Source organism: Delphinus delphis, chromosome 3 (genome assembly GCF_949987515.2).
Source record: "Delphinus delphis chromosome 3, mDelDel1.2, whole genome shotgun sequence".
Lineage (NCBI taxonomy): Eukaryota > Metazoa > Chordata > Mammalia > Artiodactyla > Delphinidae > Delphinus > Delphinus delphis.
This window is the reverse complement of record NC_082685.1, coordinates 97,431,305-97,456,747: the sequence shown is the minus strand read 5'-3', so window position 1 is coordinate 97,456,747 and position 25,443 is coordinate 97,431,305. Positions and strand designations below refer to the sequence as shown.

Sequence of the window (25,443 nt, the reverse complement as noted above, 5' to 3'; positions counted from 1 at the left end):
TTTCATTGTTTGCTCTCCCTTGGATTCCCAGTAATAGTTTTAAACCACGGTTGATTTGTTGATTTACAGGAATATGTTAAAGCCACTTGTGTGTTTTGTGAGGATTAATTTTGTTAAAACTAAATTCTGAAATACAAAAGACAACCTTAATTGATTACTGAACGCTGAAAGCTAATGAAGGAGTAAGGTTACCCTGTTCATGCCCTTCCCAACAATACTGTCCCCAGCACACGACGGGCTCACTCACAGACCAAGGGAGAGTTCCAGTGACACCCCATACGAAATTTCAGTAGTTTTACTTTCTTTCTTCTCAACTCCTGTACAACCCCTGAGGTGTTTGCACCCATTTGTAAACATTTATAGTAGTCTTCAAGCACCAAGAGGGGATATCTTATTTACAGTTTATTCCTGGACCAACCCCAGTACCTGGTATTTAGTAGTAACTGACTTAGTAGGTATCTACTGAATGAATAAGTGACTTAGTGTCTGACATGTACATATTATCTATCTTATACACTGTAGTGAAAATAAAGGTTGAGCACTGTCAGTTTAAAAGAGGATAGGAATGAAGAACAATGGTATTCTCCTATTGTCACATCCACCTGGAATGCACAAAATGCTTTACAAGGTCACTTTCCTCCACCACTTTCTTTTATATATTTATGTGATCTGGCACTCCTTCATGGCTGCCTAAGTGTTGCACTTCTACTCTTAGTGATAATTTTATGAAAAAATATTATTTAGTAAGGAAAACCACAAGAACTAGTATCTACAAAGTAAGCATTTTTTGGAACCAGAGGCTCTTTGAAACGTTATGGAAGAGTTCCAAAATGCTTGTAGGAAAAAAAAAAAAATTGTTCATGAACAGACCAACTTGAAAGCCGCAAGCAAAACAGTGCTACTCATATGACATGATACATAAACTATAGATCATGCTTCCTGTATTGCTCAAAATCTATGAAATATCTCAAAGCTAGAAAGGAGAGGTGGCAACAACTCAGGTGAGGAAGAACTTAAGTAATGAAAATCTGACATTTTCCAATTTCAATTAAATGGCTTTACTAGATTCAAAGGCAGTTTAATAGGGCTTGGACAGAATTAAAGCATTACTATGAAAGGTCACTGATAGATAATTGATTTGAGTCTGTATATAAGGTTGCTGGATAAGAGCCACATTATTTAGGATCTCCATGGAGAAGAATGAAAGAAAGCCTACTTTCCTCAATTGACTTTAGCAGGTTCAGCTGGAATATTTTACTGTTGAAAGTTTCCTTACAGTTAGTGAAAAAAAATTCATCTTTAAAGATGAAAATAAAAGGGAAAAGTTTTATTTTAAAAATCCTAAAGAAGATTCATGAATACAAACAGATAAGATACATTCAAAGGAATCTTGTGAAATTCTTGAAAAGTAGAAACATCTAGGTAGGAAGAAACCATTTAAGAAGAAAGTACTTGATTAATAAAATAAATGAATAATACAGGTAACTGATAATCCTTAAATACACTTGATAGATGCATTGCCCTGAAGAGGAACAATGCACTGAATCCAGAACCATAGATATTGGGGGGAAAATACCCTGTCAGAAAAATATGTGTAGCTACTAAATGGGGTGCTATTTTTGACCTAAAAGCTACACATGTAGGTGTATTAACAAGAGGAAAGAAAGTAATAATTGGTAGTTGTGGAGGAAACCTTCAAAAAAAGAATAATTAAACTGAATATCAAAGCAATCTTCCTGAGAGGATGAATTTTAGATTACTCAATAGATTTAAGGGAAATTAGTCAAACTCATGTGACTAATCTGTGAATACTAACATGAACATAAAATATCACAAAAAATTTTGAACTGGTAGTTAAATAAAGAAGATAACCATTTGAGTCATTAACAAAAATTAGAAATCCAAAATATACATGGTGGAAAGGAGACTAATACAGTTTACACATTTTATAATTTTTAGAATTTTACTTGTTCTCATAACCTAGAAAATGTGCTTCTTCAGAGATGTGTTCTTAAAGAAAAACAAATGTACCTTTTCTTGATTCTTTCCTTTTGGTTTCTTTTGGAGTATAATTCCATTCTCTTGGAATGCTCTCACGCAGACATTCAAGAACACTGTGCTTGTTTAGGCTTGTCTCACAGTTTCTCCAAGAGCTCAGCACAGATATTATCTGCTGCACAATGTCCTTGACGGCGTCAGTCAGTGCCAGTCTCAGGCATCGGATGACCTCTACCTCAGACTCCATGCACGTTGAGACTTTAAAATCAGACAGCATATTACAGTTAGCAGAATCTGGAAATATTCTGTGCCCTGTTCAGCTGGGAATTCAGCTTCTCAATAATCTAGTTTAAAGCTAGAGGAAAAGAAGGCTGCTTTTAGCCTAGAAATCATGTAATTGATAAACAGTCCATAGACATTTGAAAAAAATAAGTTACTGCTTGGTAATAAAGGGAATGGTAGTTAAAATAACAGTGAATACCAGCATTTGCTGGTACTTTGGGGACTCTACTGGTGGATATATAAATTGTATGACCTTCTTAGATGACAGCTTGACAATAATAGTAAAAGCTTTAACACTTTACTTACCTTTTAACACATTTATTCCTTCTCTGGAACTTTATCCTAAGAAATTAATTATGATTATATAAATAATATACAGAAAAACTGGGAAATAATACAAATGTCCAATAACTGGGGATTTGTTTAATTAGCTTAGGTATATCCATCTTCACAGTAAAGCCATTTACTGATTAGTTAAAAAAAAAAAAAAGCAGGTTAACAATGAGATATCACCTCACACCAGTCAGAATGGCCATCATCAACAAATCTAGAAACAATAAATGCTGGAGAAGGTGTGGAGAAAAGGGACCCCTCCTGCACTGTTGATGGGAATATAAATTGATACAGCCACTATGGAGAACAGTATGGAGGTTCCTTAAAAAACTAAAAATAGAACTACCACACAACTCAGCAATCCTACTACTGGGCATATACTCTGAGAAAACCATAATTCAAATATACACATGTACCCCAATGTTCATTGCAGCACCACTTACAATAGCCAGGATATGGAAGCAACCTAAATGTCCATTAACAAATGAATGGATAAAGAAGATGTGACACATATATACAATGGAATATTACTCAGCCATAAAAAGGAACAAAATTGAGTTATTTGTAATGAGGTGGATGGACCTAGAGTCTGTCATACAGAGTGAACTAAGTCAGAAAGAGAAAATCAAATACCATATGCTAACACACATATATGGAATCTAAAAAAACAGGTACCGATGAACCTAGTGGCAGGGCAGGAATAAAGATGCACACATAGAGAATGGACTTGAGGACACAGGAGGGGGAAGGGGAAGCTGGGACGAAATAAGAGAGTAGCACTGACATATATACACTACCAAATGTAAAATGGATGGCTAGTGGGAAGCTGTTGCATACCACAGGGAGATCAGCTTGATGCTTTGTGACAACCTAGAGGGGTGGGATAGGGAGGGTGGGAGGGCAGCTCAAGAGGGAGGGGATATGGCAATATATGTATCTTTATAGCTGATTCACTTTGTTGTACAGCAGAAACTAACACAACATTGTAATGCAATTATACTCCAAAAAAAGATATTAAAAAACAAAAAAAGTGGGATGAATCTAAAGTAAAAACATTAAAATAAAAAGCTCACCCTTAAAAAAAAAGAGCAGGTTAGAAAAGAGTATGAGATACTGGTCCGGGAGGATCCCACATGCCGCGGAGTGGCTGGGCCCCTGAGCCGTGGCCGCTGAGCCTGTGCGTCCGGAGCCTGTGCTCCGCAACGGGAGAGGCCACGACAGTGAGAGGCCCGCATACCGCAAAAAACAAAAACAAAAACAAAAACGTATCTACATACATATATAAAAGAATTAAAAGATGTACTCTAAAAGGTTAATAATAGTGATTATCAATGACTAATGAGATTTCAGGTGATTGTCCTCTTCCTTTCCTTCTTCTTCTTTTACTTTTTCTCCCTCCCTCCCTCCTTTCTTTCTCCCTTTCTTCCTTCCCTTCTTTCCAATAATAAGTATTACCTGCAATGATTATGTATTACTTGTGTGATAAATGCAATAAAAGTTTTTGTTTGTGTTTTTAAAATGACTGGGAAGTCCAGGGACCATCACTTGAATCAATAGAGAAGAGCACCTATATGATTTTTTTTGCCCTCAAATTTCAAGGTGATATTTCTCAAATGACAACCCATTGTTAAAACCACCATAGTGCTGAAACTAAGAGCTGGTTTTTTGAAAATATAAACAAAATTGACAAACCTTTAGCCAGACTCATCGAGAAAAAAAGAGAGAGGGTCCAAATCAATAAAATCAGAAATGAAAAAGAAGTTATGTCTGACACCACAGAAATACAAAAGATCATAAGAGACTACAACTACATGCCAATAAAATGGACAACCTAGAAGAAATGAACAAATTACTAGATACGTACAATATCCCAAGACTGAACCAGGAAGAAATAGAAAATATGAACAGACCAATTACCAGTAATGATATTGAATCAGTAATTTAAAAAAAACTCCCAACAAACAAAAGTCCAGGAACAGATGGCTTCACAGGTGAATTCTACCAGATATTTATCCTTCTCAAACTATTCCAAAAAATTCTAGAGGAGGGAAAACTTCCAAACTCATTCTACAAGGCCAACATCACCATGATACCAAAACTAGATAAAGATATCACAAAAAAAGAAAATTACAGGCCAATATCACTGATGGACATAGATGCAAAAACCCTGAACAAAATGTTAGCAAACTGAATCCAACAATACATTAAAAGGATCATATACCATATCAAGTGGGATTTATCCCAGGGATGCAAGAATTTTTCAATATCTGCAAATCAATCAATGTGATATACCACATTAATAAATCAAAGAATAAAAACCATATGATCATCTTAAAAGATGCAGAAAAAGCTTTTGATAAAATTCAACATCCATTTATGATAAAAACTCTCCAGAAAGCAGGCATAGAGGGAACATACCTCAACATAATAAAAACCATGTATGACAAACCTACAGCTAACATCATACTCAATGATTAAAAGCTGAAAGCACTTTCTCTAAGATCAGGAACAAGACAAGGATGCCCAAAGAGGTACAAACTACTATGTATAAGATAAATAAGGTACAAGGATATATTGTACAACACAGGGAAGATAGCCAATATTTTACAATAACCCTAAATGGAATATAACCTTTAAAAACTGTGAATCACTATGTTGTACACCTGAACCTTGTATAATATTGTACATCAACTATACCTCAATTAAAAAAACAAAAAACATCATGGTGAAGAGGATCTTGGTGATATCAAATGTTGAGAGTTTTATTTTTTAGCATGACATAATCATCAGTTAGGTAAACTTGTTGCTCTTTATATGAATGGTGGACGGTGTAGCTGTCTTTTTAATGATGTTTCAAGACTTTAATTCATTGAAGGACATAAAGAAGCCTTCTTCCTGTATCAGTAATTAACATTCATTTGGGTTGAACTCTTTGGAGTCATGGATTAAATGCATCTCAGATATCTAAAAATTCTAGAAAGCCAGGAATTCCTCTATTTCCTTTTGTTAAAAGGGTATGTTTATTCCTTTTAAAATAAAATCAAGGAATTGAAAATGATAAAATAATAGACTTATCTCAAAGAATTATTTTAAAATTACATGAATTAATTTGTGTAAAGTAACTACCATATAGTAGGCACTTATGTAAGTATGTGCTATTATTATTATTACCTAAGATAAGAGTTTTCTGGAAAAATTACAATTTCTGGAAAAATTACAATTGTACAGTGTTGCGGTTCCCAGCGTTCTCTTGATGCAGGATTCTGAAACATCTTGAGCACTAGATACTACTATAGGGAAGATTAATCAATACCCACAGATGCCTATGGTCGAGATAAGAAAGAAGAAATGGAGAACAGAGAAAAGAAAGTGGCAGGGTATTCTGGTTTCTGGCTCTGCATACAATGAGCTTGGATGTATCTACTTTATTCTAACAGCAAGTAAAAAACTGAACAGATAAAAAAAATCAACGACTCTTCCTGGATCTGTAAAAGAGGTGAGGACACAAGGCAAACCACAGCCCCCCAGACTGGAAAGACAGACAGGCAAATACAGTAAGGCACAGCTTACTGGAGTAGAGACTCACAAGCAGAAACTATCCTGGGAACCAGAACCAATGTAGGAAAATCTCTACTGTAACTGATCAATTGCTGGAGGCTCAGTGTAGACAAGTCTGAGAGTTAAAACTCTAGGGAGACCCTCTCATGGGGGAGCTGTTACACTCTGTGAGTTTTACCTCCAGGAACTTGACTAGGTTTCCACAGTAGATATCAGAGAAAAATCCTCTAGTGCTTCTAGCAATAGGAGGGAAAAAGAAACATCTGGAAATATGCCAGCACACCCTGTTTTTCTTAAGGACTGCCCTTAGGAGAAACTACTAAAACAGAGCCTAACTCACTAGGCATATTCTCAGAGCCTAACTGTCCTAGGACAGGAGAAATACTCAGCTCCAGTCCACTCTAACCATACTCTCAGACCTAAGGAAGGGGTAAGAAAAAAACTGAAATGCTTGTTAAGTACACCACAGAGGCATAGGCTCACTAAAAGACTGAGATCTAAACATAGACCTATAAAATGCTTCCCCTCCTTTACACCTCTCCACCACTTAGTAAAGGCCTATTTACAGCAGTTCTTTTTACTCAGAACATCATGTCCAGCTTTCAAGAAAACAATTACAAGACAAACTAAAAGTCAAAACATACAATTTGAAAAAACAGAGCGAGCATCAGAAACAGACATGGCAAAGATATTAGAATTGTCAGACTGGGAGTTTAAAACACCTGTGATTAATATGTAAAGGACTCTAATGAATAAAGTAGATAGCATGCAAGAACAAATGGGCAATGTAAGTAGAAAGATGGATACTGAGAAAGAAACAGAAAGAAACACTAGCAATCAAAAACACTGTAACAAATGAAGAATGCCTTTTCTGGGCTTATTAGTAGAAGGGGAATGGCTGAGGAAAGAATCTCTGAGCTTGAGGATGTCTCAGTAGGAACTTCTAAAACTGAAAAGCAAAGAGAACAAAGACTGAAAAAAAACAACCCCCACAACCAGAAGAGAATATCCAAGGAGTATGGGACAACTATAAAGGTGTAACGTACTTGTAAAGGGAATACAAGGAGAAGACAGAAGGGACAGAAGAAATATTGAAACAATAATAACTGAGCATTTTCCCTAAATTAATGTCAAACACTGAACTACAGATCCAGGAAGTTCAGAGAACACCAAGCAGAATAAATGCTAAAAAACAAACAAACAAAGAATGAACAACAACAACCAAAGAAAACTATACCTAGGCATATCATTTTCAAATTACAGAAAATCAAAGATAAAGTCCTGAAAGAAGCCAGAACATAGAAACACCTTACCTATAGAGGAAGAAAGATAAGAATTACATTTAACTTCTTAGAAACGATACAAGCAAGAAGACAGTAGAATGAAATATTTAAAGTGTTGAGAGAAAAAAAAAAAATCAATCTAGAATTCTGCACCCTGCAAGACTATCCTTCAAAAGTGAAAGAGAAATAATGACTTACTCAAGACAAACAAAAACTGAAGAAATTTGTTGCTGGTCAACCTGACTTGAAAGAAATTTTAAAAGAAATTCTTTAGGTAGCAGGAAAACAATATAGGTCAGAAACTGAAATCTACATAAAGTAAGGAAGAACATTGAAGAGGAATAAGTGAAGGTAAAATAAAACCTTTTATTTTTCTTATTCATAACTAATCTAACAGAAAACAGTTTGTTTAAAATAATAATACCAGCAATGTGTTTAATTATGTGTGCTTATGTATACAGCATTCTTATATATGCTTATGTATAGTGAAATGAATGACAGAAATGATACATGGATGGGAGCGAGAAATTAGGATTATTTCGTTAGTACAATGTACTCACGCAATCTGTGAAATGGTATAGTGTTATCTGAAAGTGGACTTAGTTGCAAACTCTGTCTTTCTATATATAGTGCAAACTCTAGGGCAACCATTAAAAAAGTTAAAAAAGAAGTATAACTGATATGCTAAAAATGTGAGAAAATAGAATCATATAAAATGTTCAGTTAAAACCAACAAAGGCAGAACAAAATAGTGAAAGATAAAAACAAGAACAAGGGCAACAAATAGAAAACAGTAACAAATATGGTAGATATTAATCCAACTATATGAATAATCACTTTGAACGTCAATGGTCTAAAAGCACCAATTAAAAGACAGAGATTGATCAGTGGGGACCAAAAACCAAGACCCAACTATATGTTGTCTGTAAGAAGTCAACTTTAGATATGAAGACACATATAGATTAAAAGCAAATAGATGGAGAAAAATGTACCGTGCTAACACCAACCAAAAGAAAGCAAGAATAGTTACATTAATTTCAGGCAAAGCAGACTTCAAAATAAGGAAAGTTATTAGAGATAAGGGAGGGCATTACATAATGATAAAGGTGTCAGTTCTCCAAGAAGTCATACCAATCCTTAATGTGTATGCACCTGACAACAGAGTGTCAAACTATGTGAAGCAAAACCTGATAGAATTACAAGGAAAACTAGGTGAACCTGCTATCATTGTTGGAGACTTTAGCATCCTCTATCAGAAATGGACAGATCCAGAAAGTAGAAAATCATTATGGACATAACTGAACTCAATACCACCATCAATCAGTTGGATATAATTGACATCTATGGACTACATCCAACAACAGCAGAATACACAGTCTTCTCAAGCTTGTAGAGAACATTCACTAACATAGACCACATTCTGGGCCATAAAACATACCTTAACAAATTTTTAAAAAATATAGAGTATACCATGTTTGCTCTCAGACCACAATGGAATTACACTACAAATCAATAACAAAAAGGTAACTGGAAAATTCCGAAACAGGTGGATATTGAACAACATACTTTTAGATAATACATGGGTAAAAGTAGAAATCTCAAGAGAAACTGTAAAATACTTGGAACCAAATGAAGATAAAAACACAACGTAAAATTTGTCAGATGTAGCAAAAATGCTTAGAGGGAAATTTAGAGCACAGAATGCATATACTAGAAAAGAAGAAAGATCTAAAATCAAGAGTCAAAGTTTTCCCCTTAGGAAACTAGAAAAAGAAGAGCAAATTAAACCCAAGCTAAGCAGAAGAAAAGAAATAATAAGAATTAGAGCAGAAATCATGAACCTGAAAACAGGAAATCAATAGAGAAAATCAAAACTAAAAGCTGGTTCTTTGAAAAGATCAATAAAATCAATAAGCCTCTAGTCAGGCTAACTAAGAAATAAAGAGAGAGCATGCAAACTACTAATATCAGAAATAAAAGAAGGAGCATCACTACAGATCCCATGGACATTAAAAGGATAGTAAAGGAATACTATGAACAACTCTATGCTCCCCAAATTTGATAATCTAAATGAAATGAACTAATTCCTTGAAAGACACAATCTGCCAAAATTCACACAAAAAAAGAAATATACAATCTGAATAGGCCTATATCCATAAAAGAAATTTAATCAATAACTAATAATCTTCCCAAACAGAAAGCACCAGGCCCAGGTGGGTTCACTGGTGAAATTTTACCAAACATTTAAAAAAAGAAATTATACCAATTCCTTTCAATCTCTTTCAGAACATAGAAACAGAGGGACTACTTCCTAACTCATTTTGAAGCCAGCATTACCTGAATACCAACGAGACAAAGACATTACCAAAAAAGAAAGCTACAGATCAATATATCTCATGAACATAGATACAAAAATCCTAAACAAAGTATTAGCCAATTGAACTTAATGATGCATAAAAAGAATTATACACCATGACCAAGTGGGATTTATCTAAGATATGCAAGGCCGTTTCAACATTAGAAAATCTGTAAGTACACAACTGTTAGTGAGAACAAAATCTGTAAAGGACAAAAATAAAATCTAGACACTTAACAATGTAATATTCATAACATCTGGCATTTTTTCCATAACATAAAAAAAACAAAAAGAAAAAAGCTGTGATCCATAATCAGGAGAAAAATCACCCAATAGAAATACACTCAAAAATGATAGAAATGAAAAAAAAATGATAGAAATGATGGAATGAGCAAACAAGGGTTTAAATTAAAACAGACTTCATACATATGTGCAAGGATTTTAAAATGAGGAGAGATATACAAAATATAAAAAGGAACTAAATGGAATTGCTAGAAATTAAAAATATCTGGAATAAAAAAATTCACTGGATAGTCTTAATAGCAGTTATGCACTGCAGAAGAAAAGATCCTTGAATTTGAAGGTACAATATAAAGTGTCCAAACCAAACCAGAGAGAAAGAAGGCAAAAAAATAAAAACCAAACAAGAACAAGAACAAAATCAAAGAATACAGCTTCAGTGATATGTGGGATAATACCAAGAGGTCTAATAATAAGAATCCCAGAAAAAAAGTGGTGGTAGGGGGCACAAAAGATAAAATATCCCAAGAGAGAATGGCTGAAAAATTTACAGATATGATAAAAACTAAACATCATCAGATACAAAAGCTCAACAAACCCCAAGAAGAATAAATACAAAGGAAACCAAAACAAAGCACATCATAATAAAATTGTTGCAAAGTAGTGATAAAGAGAAAAATCTTAAAATGAACAACAAAAAGAAGACACATTATATAAAAGGAAACATACTTTAAAACCTATACTGATTTATCATCAGAAACAATGCAAGCCACAAAATAGAATAATGTCTTCAAAGTGATGAGTGAAAAAGGAAAACGAAAGACAAAAAAAAAAATCTCTGAACCCAAAAGTCTATGTCTGATGAAGAATATTTCAGATATGAAGACAAAGCCCTTTTTTCATGCAAATAAAATAAATTGATGGCAGAAAATTTGTAGTACATGAAATGTTAAAGGAAGTATTGATACTTCAGGTAGAAAGAAAATGATATCCGTCAGAAACCTAGATCTATACAAGTAAAAGAAGAGTACCAGAAATAGTAGATAGATGGACAAATATGAAAGACTTTCTTCTCATTTTTAGCTTCTTTAAACTGTAACTGACTAAAACAAACAAACAAAAAACCAATAGATTGTGGGGTTTATAACATTAGTAGAAATTACACGACAACACTAGCATAAAGAACAGGAGAGAGTAAATAGAAATATACTTGTGTAAGGTTCTTAGATTAGATGTAAAAGTGGTATAATAGTAAAAAAGTAAACTGTGATGAGTTAAAGATACTCATGGTAAGATGTAAACCTTGGAACAACTACTAAAATAAATAGAGTTATATCTAATAGGCCATTAGCAAAGATAAAATGTAATACTGAAAAATACTCAGTTAATCTAAAGAAGACCAAAATAAAGGTTAAAAGGAATAAAGATGGGACAAACAGAAAGCAAATAATATAGTCATGTAGTTCCAAGTGTTAGAATAGAGGATCCACAATTAGATATGCATTTGATCAATTGTTCACTTGATTTCTGACAAAAACACTGAAGTAATTCAACTGGGAAAGAACAGTGATTTCTAAAAAGGATGCTGGGAAAAATCGCATGTTTGTATGAAAAAGTACGAATTTCAACACTTACACCACACAAAAAAGCAACAACTTGAAATTAATCATAGAATTAAATATTAAAAACTAGAACTATAAAATTCCCAGAAGAAAACACAGGAGAAATCTTGGCACTCTTTAGATAAGCAAATAGTTCTTAGGACACAAAAAAGCACTACTATAAAGAAAACTGTTAAGTTGGACTCATCAAAATTGCAAGCTTCTCCCTATCAAAAGACCTTGTTAAGGGAATGAAAAAGTAAGCAATAGACTGTGGAGAAAAATTTTTTAATACATTATCTTGACAAATAACTTGTATGAAGAATATATAAAGGACTCTTTACAACTCAGTAAGACAAATAATCCAATTAATAAATGAAGAAAAGTTTTGAACAGATATTTTATAAAAGAATTGTTTTCAAATGACTGTTAAGAACATGAAGGGGTGTTTGATGTCATTAATCACCAAGGAATTGTAAATTAAAGTCACAGTGAGATAATAGCACATACTCCTTAGACTGAATAAAAGCAAAAAGACAATTCCAAGTGTTGATGAGGTATAGAGCAACCCAAACTCTCTTACATTACTGGTGGGAATGTAAAAAGACAGGATTACTTTGAAAAACAGTTTAGTAGCTTCTTATAAAGTTTAATTCACAGTATGTGTTAAAGACATTGATTTCTTTTTAAAAAAAAAGGGAGTTAAGGAATAGTGTGACTGAAGTACAGTCAAAGTAACTTACGCTTTGATAGTTTCATTTGCCCAACTAAAGATTGCTGACCTACTCTGAGAGTACAGGCCTGAAATGGTTGCTACCAAATCTATTACTTATAGTGTATCGGCCTTTGAAATGCCCACATGAGGTCCCCAACTTAATTGTTTTTTGTATTTCTATCTTCTGTATTCTTTTTTTAAATGGATATTTCCACTCTTGTTTTCCCCCCTAGCTTATGTTCATTCTAAGGAGTTATGTGTTGGATTTCTAATTATTAAATCAAATTTTGTGTTTCATTACGGAATTCAAATGTTCACAAAGCAAATGTTTCAAAAAGTTTAGTCTAACAGAAAAAAATAAAGAGAAATAACATGGCCTGTGATCAGAAATTCTGTTTTTTTGTTCTGAATCTGCAATTTAATCAGTGGATAATCTTAGGCAAGTCTTAACATTTCTGACCCTGGTTTACTTAGCAATAAGATGAGGATACTGCCTACTTCATCCTCACCTTTATACCCTAAAATCATAAGACTGTGATATATTATGGATAAACTATACAGAAACCATAGACAGGAGGAAGAAAGGTGTTTCAGGAGGAAGAAAATACACCAGTTTTTAAATAATGTACTCCAGTCGATCTGGGTAATTATATTTACTGAAACACAGATCTGTTAGTGGTAAAATGCAAATATTGTGGGATTATGATGTGTCTCAGCTGTATTTCGTTTAAACCTGTCATATTTTCAAGTCAAACAGAAACCACCATAAAGGGCTTAATTTTGTTATGAATTAGTATATTTTATTATCTTAATAGCATTTTTAAGATACCTGTGATTGGTAACAGAAGAAAAGGAAAACTTTTGCAAAGACTTAAATAGGAGAGAAAACACAAAGACACTGTCCCTCACAACCACTGCAAGGTCTTCGGTTCCAGAGAATATATAATGTTGATGGAGAAACAACTTGTACAAAGGCCAGGGATGTTTCACCAGTTTGAAGTTCTGCCCCTTTGAGCCCGTCGACAAAATTCGGGCTCTATGAATATGTGTACTACTTGTTCCTGTTCCAGGAGAGTTGTCTGACCATGGGGAGGCGGGTTTGTTCAATGTGTAGATGGGAGAGAAGACTAATTAGAAGCAAGTAGCAGTTTTGCTTTCTCAGGCCACCACCTGAAACCCATTGATCTCTTCTAAGTCATTTTCAGTACAGTTCTGTGCTGAGTGACAGATGGTTCAAGAACTCAAGAACTGAAAGATAAATAATGGTTGAAGCATGTGGGTCACCAATTCTTTATAATCTTGTGAGAGAATTCGGCTCTTACCCTGGCCAGAAACAACTAAAACCAGCAGGGGGTGGAGGGGGCTTTCAAGGTTGTTTTTCTTTCAGTTCAATAAAGTCTACATCAGAAATAATGCAGTCTTTTAAACTTAGAAGACTGACCATTTTGGGGGTTAAAAGGAAACAGTGAGAGAATACATGAAAACTAGAAAATAAGACTTTAAAAGGAGATAATTATTACAGAGTCTTTAAGTGATAGATTCAGGTTTTGAAATCATTACATAAAGTTATCTATTGCTACTTTGCAGGGATAATGACCAAGAGAAGATGTAACATAATGACTTAAAAATAGTTTAAAAGGTATTCATGTCTGGAGGATAGTTAAAAAGTACAGGAAGAAGGAAACCATGATATGAGCCAGTTAGATTTTTTATATGGATTCTAGTAAATATTTTAAGGAAAGGTTGGTCGGTTCCAAAAAAGTGTATAAGAAAGCATATAGGTTGAAAGCCAAGTGTGAATGATTTAAATAGTTAATGGACTAACAGAATAACCACTAAGTCCTCATCCTTCATTTTCCCAAGACATTAAGTATAGAGATTTAAAGGCAGAATATTAAGGATAAAACAATGTGAGAGGGCTTCCCCGGTGGCGCAGTGGTTGAGAATCCGCCTGCCAATGCAGGGGACACGGGTTCGATCCCTGGTCCAGGAAGATCCCACATGCCGCGGAGCAACTAAGCTCGTGTGCCACAACTACTGAGCCTGTGCTCTAGAGCCCGTGAGCCACAACTACTGAGCCCACATACCGCAACTACTGAAGCCCGCACGCCTAGAGCCGGTGCTCCGCAACAAGAGAAGCCACTGCAATGAGAAGCCCGCACACTGCAACGGAGAGTAGCCTCCGCTCGCGGCAACTAGAGAAAGCCCACGCGCAGCAACGAAGACCCAACACAGCCAAAAATAAGTTAATTAATTAAATAAATTAAAAAAAATTTTTTTAAAAAACAATGTGAGAATGTTTACACCTGGTCCTGAAGGTGGGGTAACCCATGAACACTTCCTATTCGGATATGCAACCGGTTCTGTCTTTAATATCCACTCCAGCTGCGGGCAAAAGAACAATACGGCTGGGGAAAACACATACTGTACCCAGAACAATGATAGGACATAATTGCCTTGTAGAGAGAGATGCACTATGATCATAATAATAAATGCCTTTTACATTTGAAGAAAATTGGCCAGCAGTTTTGTACATCAGTTTGTTTATTAATAAAAGCACCCAAGAATCACAAAGTATTTTTCACATCTTACTAATTTCTTATATGCTCAATAGCAAAACATAATCTGTGGTAAATATTAAATTTTTATGAGACAACACTACCTAATAATAAAAAAAGAAATCTGCATTACATAATTTCCCCCCTCAACTTTCCCCTCACCCTTGTCCCAAGTATATTAAATTTTGACAGGAACTAATGGTTAATGAGTCCCAAAAGAAGACTTTATACTGAAAAAATGTAAGATAATCCTTTACAAATAACAGATTCAGCAAAACTGACATTAATAAAAATTTTAAAACATCTTTAAAGATATATTTAAGTATCTATAAAACACTTCTTGTACAAATAGAAAATTTCTCATACCTGGAATGTTATATAAAAAGTCCCATAAATGTTCTTCTTCCATGTAACTCACAAAAACATTTCCAAATGTTTGTGGAGAAAAATTGCAGTGGTACAATACTTTAAAGATAGCTTCTATCAAGCTGGATCCTTGGTTCACATTACTTTCTGTATCAGAACCCTGTTCTTGAAAGGTGCGTTCTTAAAAGGAATAAAAATGGTTTAGTAAGGTAGGTATCAATGAATATGATTACATTCTCATCACTTACTCTAGCATAATATTGTAAACATGTATTTGATTAATATTTACATAATAAGAGAAATGCCACAGTCTTTCAGGTCAATGGTTCATCAAACTCAATATAATTTCTGAGATAATCCTGGATATTTGTGGGGGAAAAAGTTGTGAGAAGGACAACATGACATCACTTCAAAGGGCAGTGCTAGTTTCCCTTTATGTCAGAATTCTTTTTCCTCTTAAAGAAACTTTTTTGATTTCTTTTCTCATTTAAAAGTAACATGTATTCATTCTAGAAACTGTAAAAAATTCAGACTAAGAAACTAAGAAAACTAAAATTGTACCAAATCCTACCAATCAGTGATAGCTACTATATTTGGTGCAGTATTTCATTCATATTATATACAAATATACACAAATATATATATTTTTATATGTATACATATATGTATATGTAAGTATATGTATGTATAACTTGAACACCAAATAGAGTTATTCTATATGCACCCTCTTGTTATTGAAAATCTACTTAAAACTAGATGAATCTTTGTATCTCTGTTTGGGATTTGTGTTCTGAACATTATTATACCCTTTATTCAGAACATAAATTTCATAGGAAATTCACATTTATAGTGTTCTCAGTATTATGCTATCAATTCTACAAATAAATTTATGTGTTTCTCAGACACATAGATCCTGCTATTTCAGAATGAAGAGGTTTATCAGCTGGTTTCTCAACAAAACCTAATAGGAATTCTCACAAAGACAGAGCCATTTTAATCACTCTTTTCCGTCCTCCTCTGGCTCCATTATGACTTCTTCAAAGATCAGTTCCTATACTGTTGCATCTACAGGTAGGACTGAAAAGGTGAACTAATTTCGATTTTGTCTAGATAATTAGCATGATATGTCCAGTATCATAATATGTAAAAATATTGATTGAATTAAAGATAATGACTCTCATAAAGTTTCTTATATTTTAAATATATTGAAAAAATATAACCTAGATCATTTTGGAATGAGTACATTTCCTTTTCTTGCTAATTTGGAAGCTCATCGCTTCTATGGTTCTTCTTGATAATTTTATTTCTGTGATTTGATTTTCATGATCTAGAGAGCCTTCTGCAGGATTTTTGCTGAACTATTGGTAAAGTGATGTTCTCTTTGTACTGGGGTTGCTAAGCTGGTAGAAAGTAGGCTGGAAGCTACTGATGTCCATTGTGGGGAGAACTCCATTGAGAAGGAAGTCGATAAGGTAAGTAGAACCAAGAGATGGAGAGAACAGTCCTGACGGGATGACACTGTGTGAGAACCTGGATCCAGTAATGCCTGTATACTTATGTTAGCTGAGCTGATAAATTTCCCTTTTTGGTTAAACCAGGTTAATTTGGGTTTCTGTCACGTGCAATCTAAAGGGTCCTAAGTTTTCATCAAGCACAAAAGGTTAAATGACAAAGAGTCCTAGTCCAGGCATTCATAATTTCATCTTTTTTATCCAAATAGTCTCCTCAGTCCTCTCTGCATTTCCCTCCCTCTAATTCAGCTTACATTCAACTATCAGTTATCCTTCATGTCATCGCCCCATGTTTAAACCTTCCCCTGCTCCTACACTTTGTTAGAAATTCCTGAACCTGAAAATCAAGAGTTTCCACAATCTTTTCCCAAATTATGTTTCAATCCGCAGTCATCTGCTCCTCCCAAACTGGTGTACTTGTTTTCCTTGCACATGTTCCCTCCTATCGCCTTTTGTCTCAACCACTTCACTAGTCTAGAATGTTCTGCTCCAATAAAATTCCCAAGATTTAATCAGGCAATTACTATGTCAGCAGTCATATTAGATGCTAAGGCCTACACCTTCCAGGGATTCACTGCCTCTGTGTGTGTGTGTGTGTGTGTGTGTGTGTGTGTGTGTGTGTGTGTGTGTGTGTGTTTGGGGGGTGGGGTGGGAATGATAGACATGTAAACAATCATTACAGCAATGTAAAGATAAGTAGGGTTACAGTACATCCTGGTTTGCCTCAGGCAGTCCTGGTTTATGTCTGTTGTTCTGGTGTAATTAGTAGCAGCATCCTCTTTCACTCTTAAACTGGGTCCCAGTTTAAATGACGAATTATTCGATCACCTTAAGTCTAAGTGCCTTAAGTATAAGGTACTATGAAAATATAGAGGATGATGTTTTAAATTTGGGGATAGGAACGCAGAGAAGACATCTTCTCTCTGAGAGAAGACCCTGTCTCAGCGAAGTCTTTAAGGAGGAGTAGAAATCTACTGGCACGACAAGGTTGAGGTGGGAAAGGTGCTTTCCAGGAAGACAGAAGAGTTGGTCCAATGGTGAGAAGACAGGTTGCTGCTGGTAGGGTGGCATGGCTGAAGTGTGAATGGTATGCAGGAGGGAGAGATAAAGCTAGACAATCAACACAGCCTGAATAATCTAAGGCCCCATGAATCATGCACTGACAATACAGATGGAGAAAGGGGGATGGTATGAGGAATATTATAATAAAAATAATGAGTTTTATTAGCATTAACATTGTTGTTATTACCATATAAATGTGTCAAAATACTTCAATGTATATTTTTTATTTCTATTTTCCCTTGCTTCGAAAAAAGTAGTCTGTTTACCTGCCTCAGGGATTTTTGCTATTTGAAAAGCAACAAATAGACTGAAGTCAGTTGCCCACCCAGACTTAAAAAAAAAAAAAAAAAGCTAAATCCATTGAATAGTTATTAGTTTGAACTAAATGAAATAGCCATTTTTTAAGGCCAAAAAATACTGGTACTATATATTGGTACCAATATTGGTACTATGATACCAAAGTGGAATCATATGTGTCTGGCAGGCGGACAGAGGCAAGGGTCATGAGGGCTCAGAGAGAGGAGACCTCTGGGACTGGAGAGAGACATCTGGGGGTTGCAAGGGCTTTGCTGGAAGGCAGAGCTCAGGGAGGCTTGTCTGGGTGAGGCACGGAGGGAAGCTGGATCCTTGACACAGGTTCTCAGTCTCAAAGGTTACAAGCCACGCCTGGCTGCTGTGCTTGGCAGGAGCGTTTGGACAGGGATAAGGGTATTTCTACAGTAACTAGGGTGACCAGATAACTGATGATCAAAACAGTCTCACAGGGACTTCTGCACGACCCCAGGGTAAGGGTGGGAACTCTAAGAATAGCTACAGTTAAATGTCCTACCAGCCAGGCAGGAGACGCTCAGAATCCTCTTAAAATTGATTTGAATACAGTAAGCGACTTAGATATTCCTTGTATATCTGAGTTCATGAATTGAGATTTATACCGACTCTGTAAAAACAAAGTTACTACCCACAAATTACACTATGCTGAACATCACATGAGCTGCATTAAGTGTAATTTCATCCTCCTAACACTCTACAGAATGGGTGCCGGTTATCCCAGCTTTACAGATGAATAAGTGAAATTGAGAAAAATTAAGTAACTTGCCCCAAGATCACAGAGGCAGTAAGAATTTGCCTGTGCTGTTTGCATTAAACTATAATCTCAAATTTCTCAAAGGCTGCTTTGACATTTTATTGTTAATAACCTCTGAATGCAAAGTACTCAGTCTACACCAGGTATTTGGTATGTGGTAATTGATTGTCTTCATACAAAATACCTCAATTTCATGTAGCTTTCTACAATTTCACATATATGACCTCATTACCTCTCTAGTACTGTTTCCTTACTGGACTTTCTATGAATGTGCATCTTGTCTTTAGGTATCTTCCCACAGCATCTGGAACACTGCTATACGCTTAACTAATGTTTGAATACTAAAGAAAGAAGGAAGGGAGGAAGGGAGAAAGAAATAAATCTCTTGAGTAGTTTTGTTGGGTTTTGGTCCATCCAGTAATAGTTTTTTTTTTTTTTTTTGGAATGACATTTACCTTCTAGTCATAATATTCAAATGTCATTTTCCCCTGCAAACCTCATCCTCCTCATATCCATTGCTTCCTTTCTTTTCACCTACTCCTTGAAAACTCTCTTCTCTCTTGACTTCCTTATAGCCATGCTTTCTTGGTTTCAGGGGGCCTTGTGAGCTGTCTTTTCTATAGCTCTCTCTCTTCTATCATCTAGAACTGGGGTTGGCAAATGAAGAAACTAAATCTTAAAGAGGCTTATCCTTAATGAATAAAGGAGAAAAAAAGCATTTAATGAATAAAGAAGAAAAAAAGCATTTTATGAATAATCGAGAAAATAGCTACATTCAATAAAGATTAATAACTGAGCAATTGATTCTAGTTCCTTGAAAACCGATCATCAGTACATGGCATACACAGGCAATTCTGTATGTTGAAAAATTATTTTGTGTTATTTACATATTAGTAAACATAGATAGGCAAACCTCTTTGAAACAGTTCTGGCTGTACGGACCTGTATCTACTAGGATTCTTCCTCATGCTTTTTAGAAGGCAAGATTTTCCAAAGTGTGTTTCGTGGGATGTTAATGGGTAGCACATATGTCCTGGAAGTGCTGGCTCCAACAATGGTAAACACTTTTGTTTTCTGCAGGATTTTTCACAGCCTTTATTCATGAGCTCTGTGACTCTCTACGAAGGTATTTTAGTATACACATAGTGTTTCTAAGTATTTTTGACCATGAAACCCTTTTCTAGTATTGTGTCTAGCAAGACTACTATTCAATAAAACTGAATCTAGGCATCATGTTTGCAAAGAGTCTCTTACATTACCTTTAAGCCCTTTGGATTTGCAAATCAAAGTGAGCAGTTCAAATGGAAAAGGTACAAGGTAGAAGCACAAAGGGCTATTCTGCATAAGAAGACTGTCAACTGGAAAAGAAATTACTAACCAGGTCACCAAAGTTGGATTTAATTTTAATTCAAAAGCATCATTTGTGGAGCAAGAGGAATTTTGCTTTAGCAGTAGGCACTGGCAAGACTAACAAAGCATGGCCAAAATAGGTCTTTAAAACTTTGACTCTTACCCCACAGATTTATATCAAGTTCTAACTGATTAAGAAACATAATGTGATTATATGGCTGGAAGGCACCTCACAGGGAAGTCAGTAAATACTTGGTCAATAAATGAATAAATCTTTGCTGATTGAATAAATAAAAACGTCTTCCAGCATCCGTGACAATGGTGACCTAGCTTGCTTTTGAATACTTTCAGGGGTGGGATACCCACCACCATTCAAGGCAGCCGTCCCTCTGCTGGACAGCTAAAATACCAAACTGTTTTGCATTTTAAAAATATAGAGAGAGCACTTATGTGAAAGAACTACAGAAATCTGGGCAAGTCTCTAGTGAATAGAGAAAAGAAGGGCACTTCCTCAGTTATCATTATGGATGACAATTCAGGGTTTTTGACTGACAGACTGACAGCCAAAATCCATTTCCTTTTAACTTATTCCCAAGCATGTCCACGTGTTGAACTGGACAGCCTATTTTTTTCTTTTTTAAGTGAAGACTTAACATATTTGAAGATCGCTATGCTGCCTCCTCTAGTTCTTTTCTTCTCCAAGTTAGACATACTCAGTTTATTTAAGCAAGGCATGGCCTGGTTTTTACTTAACATCTTAGCACTTTTCACTCTTCAGTGGGCACTCTCCATTGAAGCAGCCTGTGCCAAAAAAAGACCACTAAGCATAAGTGCACTATTGGTCCAAATTCTGCAACTGGCAGCCCTAGGAGTGAGAGGCAAGTTTTGAGCTCCATCTGTGCTCCTGAATAAGCACAAAGTCCACAGAATGTGAAACTGAGTTAAAGCTATTTCAAAGAGAAATTCCTTCTGTAAGGCAGACACCAAGCCTATCTGTCCAGCAGGAATGGTCCCTCTAACTTCTTAAGTTAAAGAGAATGGGCTGTTTAACTTCTCTCCCATGGTCTCTGAAAAAAGCACCATGCTAGGTCTATGTGCAGGTCCTCATGCCAAATGACCACCTTGCAGAGAAGTGATAAAGCCACTGCACAATATTCTAGAACAAGGGTTGGCAACTATAGCCCAGGAGACATGTCCAGCCTGATGCCTGTTTCAGTAAGGTCCACAGCTAAGAATGGTTTTTACATTTTCAAATCGCTGAAAAACATCAAAAGTAGAATATGATTTGTGACAAACAAAAATTATGTGAAATTCAAATTTCAGTGTCCATAAATAAAGTTCCATTGGAATACTGGTGATGGGGTTCAGGAATGCTACCCCAAAATATGGCACCTTGGCATATTTAATATTTTAAGCTGAAGGAGCTTGAGAAAAGAGCAGAAACAGGAAAGTTGCTCTGAAATTCCCCCTGCCCTTCTCCCCTGAAACAGGTCATGAAACCCTCACATCAGAGGTGCCCGCCCTATACCAGGAGGAAAGGTGCATCCTTATCTCTGAAGTCAAAACGATGCTGAGAAGAATCCTAGCAAATAAACCTTGCTAAGTTTCCCCCAATTTGTTACACTTAACATCATACTCCTTGACCTATCATATTTCTCCACAACTGTCCATTCTTCATTAAACCTAGCATAAAGATATTTTCTGTTTCTTTGGATCTTCATTTCCTTATGAAGTCTCTTGTGTCATGTAGAACTTATATTAAATAAATTTGTATGTTTTTATCCTGTTACTCTATCTTTGTCAGTTTAATTTTCAAACCCAGCCAGTGACCGTAAGAAAGCTGAGGAAAACTTTTTCCTCCCCTGCACAGCCATGTGATTTGCTTATGTATCGTCTGTACCTGCTATAATGGTAGAGGTTGGTAGTTGTGACAGAGACTGTGTGGCCTACAAAGCCCTCTATCTGTAGTCCATCTGGCCCTCTATAGAAAATGTTTGCTGACTTCTATTCTAGAATACTGGAAGAAAGCATACATATATTCCAAACATCTAATACTACCTAAGGACATCTTCCGTCTATTCCCAAATAACTCACAAGCAAAAGTAGGTGTTAGCTCTTCAAGCAGCATTTCTTCATCACCCAATCCATCACTCTCTTATCAGTCACTCTGTTTTAGAAAAGCACCTCATGGTACTTATTAGCAACTGAACTTATCTAATTTTTATATATATTTTTAACTTTATAAGGTCTGTCCTCCCCATGTTTCCCCAGCAATGAATCCCCCAGAATATGAAGGCAATATGGTGTCATGCTTACCACTATATCTCCAGCTGAGAACAGTGTCTTGTACCTAGTTGATGCCCATTAAATATTAGTTGAATAGAGAATGTGTTTATAAAATCGTCACCCAACATTTTTAGAAATTAATTCAGAAGGATATTATTTCTTATTTCTAGGAATAAATGTCTCCACAAAGTCTCATGTTTTCATTTTAGAATTTATTTAAAAACAATAGATATACTTTCATGAAATAATAGCTCTTCATTCTTCTAACAAGGACCACTTAAACACCAAGTACGCAATTTGCTCAATTTCTCTGTATCTAAGTTTCCTCATTTGCAAAAGTCCTAATGATCCAAGGGTCAGAAATGAAATAATATGTTAAATCACTTTGAGTTGTTGGGGAAAAGATGCTACATAAATTCATGATAATAGTATCACTCGTAATATAATGCCAAATCATTTACATGCTAACACTAGAAGCACATGAACTACTGAAGAAGAAACATGTTCCTATAGATATATTAGACATTTTCTAGGTGCCAGGAAGAGATAGAATATAAAAATTTCAGCTACTGTCAAGCCAAATTAGATCTGATTCTGTGTAGGTGAAGCATCATAGCAAAATTCTTATTACCAATCTCTCAAGCTATATACAAAGGTTCTCAAGAAGTGCTATAATATATAAAACTTGGGAATATTTATTTGGTCCAGTTCTCATCTTCACACCCATCAGAGCTGAAAAGGCAACATCTTTTCAGGCCAAAGATGTCAAAGGAGAAACCCACCTCCTGGAGACAAATTTATGCTTGGATGGAGGGGAGAGTTACTGAGAAGCTGAGGGAGAGACCACTGCATGGAAAGCACAGGAGGAGCGATGAGAGAAGAAAAATATATCAAGCATATTTTTCCAGACAGTGTAAAAGAAGAAAAGAATCTAATAGAAATTAAGTATCTACTAAGTTTCAAAAAATGGTGCTTTATGTTTATTTACTTTTTTTCATTAGGTTTTTTTTTTAATTTATTTATTTGGTTGTGCTGGGTCTTAGTTGTGGCAGGTGGGTTCCTTAGTTGCAGCATGTGAACTCTTAGTTGTGGCATGCGTGTGGGATCTAGTTCAGGTATTGAACACGGGCCCTCTGCATTGGGAGCGTGAAGTCTTATCCACTGCGCCACCAGGGCAGTCCCTATTTACTTTTTTAAACCTCAAAATAAACACGTAAGGTCATTATTAGTACCCTAATTTAGAAATGGGGAGACTGAAGTTTAGACAGATCACAACACTAATGAGTGAAGTAGAATTTTTTCCTGGAAATTTCATTCATTCACAAATACTTTTTATGCCCCTTCTCTGTGATCAGTACCAGTCTCAAGTGTCGAGAACTAAGCCAAGTACTGGGGAAAAATGATGAGCTGTCCCCTGCCCTTCTGGAGCTTGCAATGGCTGACACAGGGATTAAATACTCAATTATGTCATTTAACCTTTCACTTAAAATTGTGACGAGTGTTACGAAAGGAATTATGGTGGGACGTTATGGGATGATCAAAGATGACTTCCTAGGAAGTAATACTGAAGCTAAAAGATGATTATCAGTTGCCAGGAAAATGAAAAGGAAGAAGATTCTAGGCTCAAAAAAATAACATTTCAAGGGTTCTGTAACAGGAAAGAACGTGGAATTTGGGCCAATTAATTGAAAGGTCACTGGTGTTGGAGCATCTGCCTCTTTTCTCAAGATACTTCTACAGGGACATTGCTATTATAAATATACAAATCTAAGATGCACAACCTAGACCAGAATATGCATGTTAAGCTTGCATGGACCCGATGCTGGACAAGTCAGCCATTGCCAGAGCACAATGGACATTGCTTGTGTCTTAAGGATTAGGGTCTGTACTCTACAAGTAGTGGGCAGCCACTAAAGGTTTTTAGCAGGGGAGTGACATAATCAGTTCTGTATTTGAATAAGACTAAGATTTCTGACTTCTGTGAACGTTCTGACAAAACGGATTATAAATAATCTTAAGTAAATTGTGTCTCTTTAGGGCTTCCCTGGTGGTGCAGTGGTTGAGAGTCCGCCTGCCGATGCAGGGGACATGGGTTCGTGCCCCGGTCCGGGAAGATCCCGCATGCCGCGGAGCGGCTGGACCAGTGAGCCATGGCCGCTGAGCCTGCGCGTCCGGAGCCTGTGCTCCGCAACGGGAGAGGCCACAACAGTGTGAGGCCCGCGTACCGGAGGGGGAAAAAAAAAATTATGTCTCTTTAAAAGCATAATACATTGAAAAGACAAATCACATACCCCAATTTTTTGCCATCTATAGTAACAGATACCTTGTTCAATGGCCTTGTTACTCAAAAGGTGGTCCAGGGGATAGCAGCATCAGGAGCAGCATTCCCTGGGAGCTTGTTAGAAATGCAGAATCTCAGGTCCCACCCAAGACCCACTGAATCAGAATCTGCAGTTTTAACCAGCTCCCCAGATAATGTTTTTGCACTGTAAAGTCCAGAAGCCTTGCTTTACATAATCATACCCTACAACCACCCTACCCTCATGGAGACTCAGCACAGACCCTAGATGATAACTGTTTCTGGGACTGTAATAATTCTATGGAGACCACTGATATTCTAGGCTAGTCTGTCATCATTCGCGGATAGGATCCTTGGCTGGAAAGACTAAGGCAAGAACACACAAATACGATTCTACTGTTCTCGGTAAGAACAGGGTACAAATCCAGCAGAGAAACAAATACTGAACAAGTAAGAATACAGATGTTGTCACTAGTGAAAGCAGCCAAAGACATTGAAGTTAGGTGCACTAAGGGTACCAAGAGGGAGCATATTTTTACTTTTGGTCACTTCCTTCAAGAC

The 25,443-nt window shown here is 35.9% G+C and overlaps 1 protein-coding gene across 1 annotated transcript in view; it reads right to left on the bottom strand.

The window, feature by feature from the left end:
- The window catches only part of KIAA0825 (KIAA0825 ortholog), a 401,025-nt gene that overhangs the window by 212,539 nt on the left and 163,043 nt on the right, over positions 1–25,443 (bottom strand). Inside the window, exons 15-16 of the mRNA XM_060009154.1 lie at positions 15,291–15,470; positions 2,032–2,256 (exon numbers count right to left, since the gene is read on the bottom strand). Coding sequence (XP_059865137.1) covers positions 2,032–2,256; positions 15,291–15,470 — 405 coding nt within the window. The remainder of the gene's footprint in view (positions 1–2,031; positions 2,257–15,290; positions 15,471–25,443) is intronic.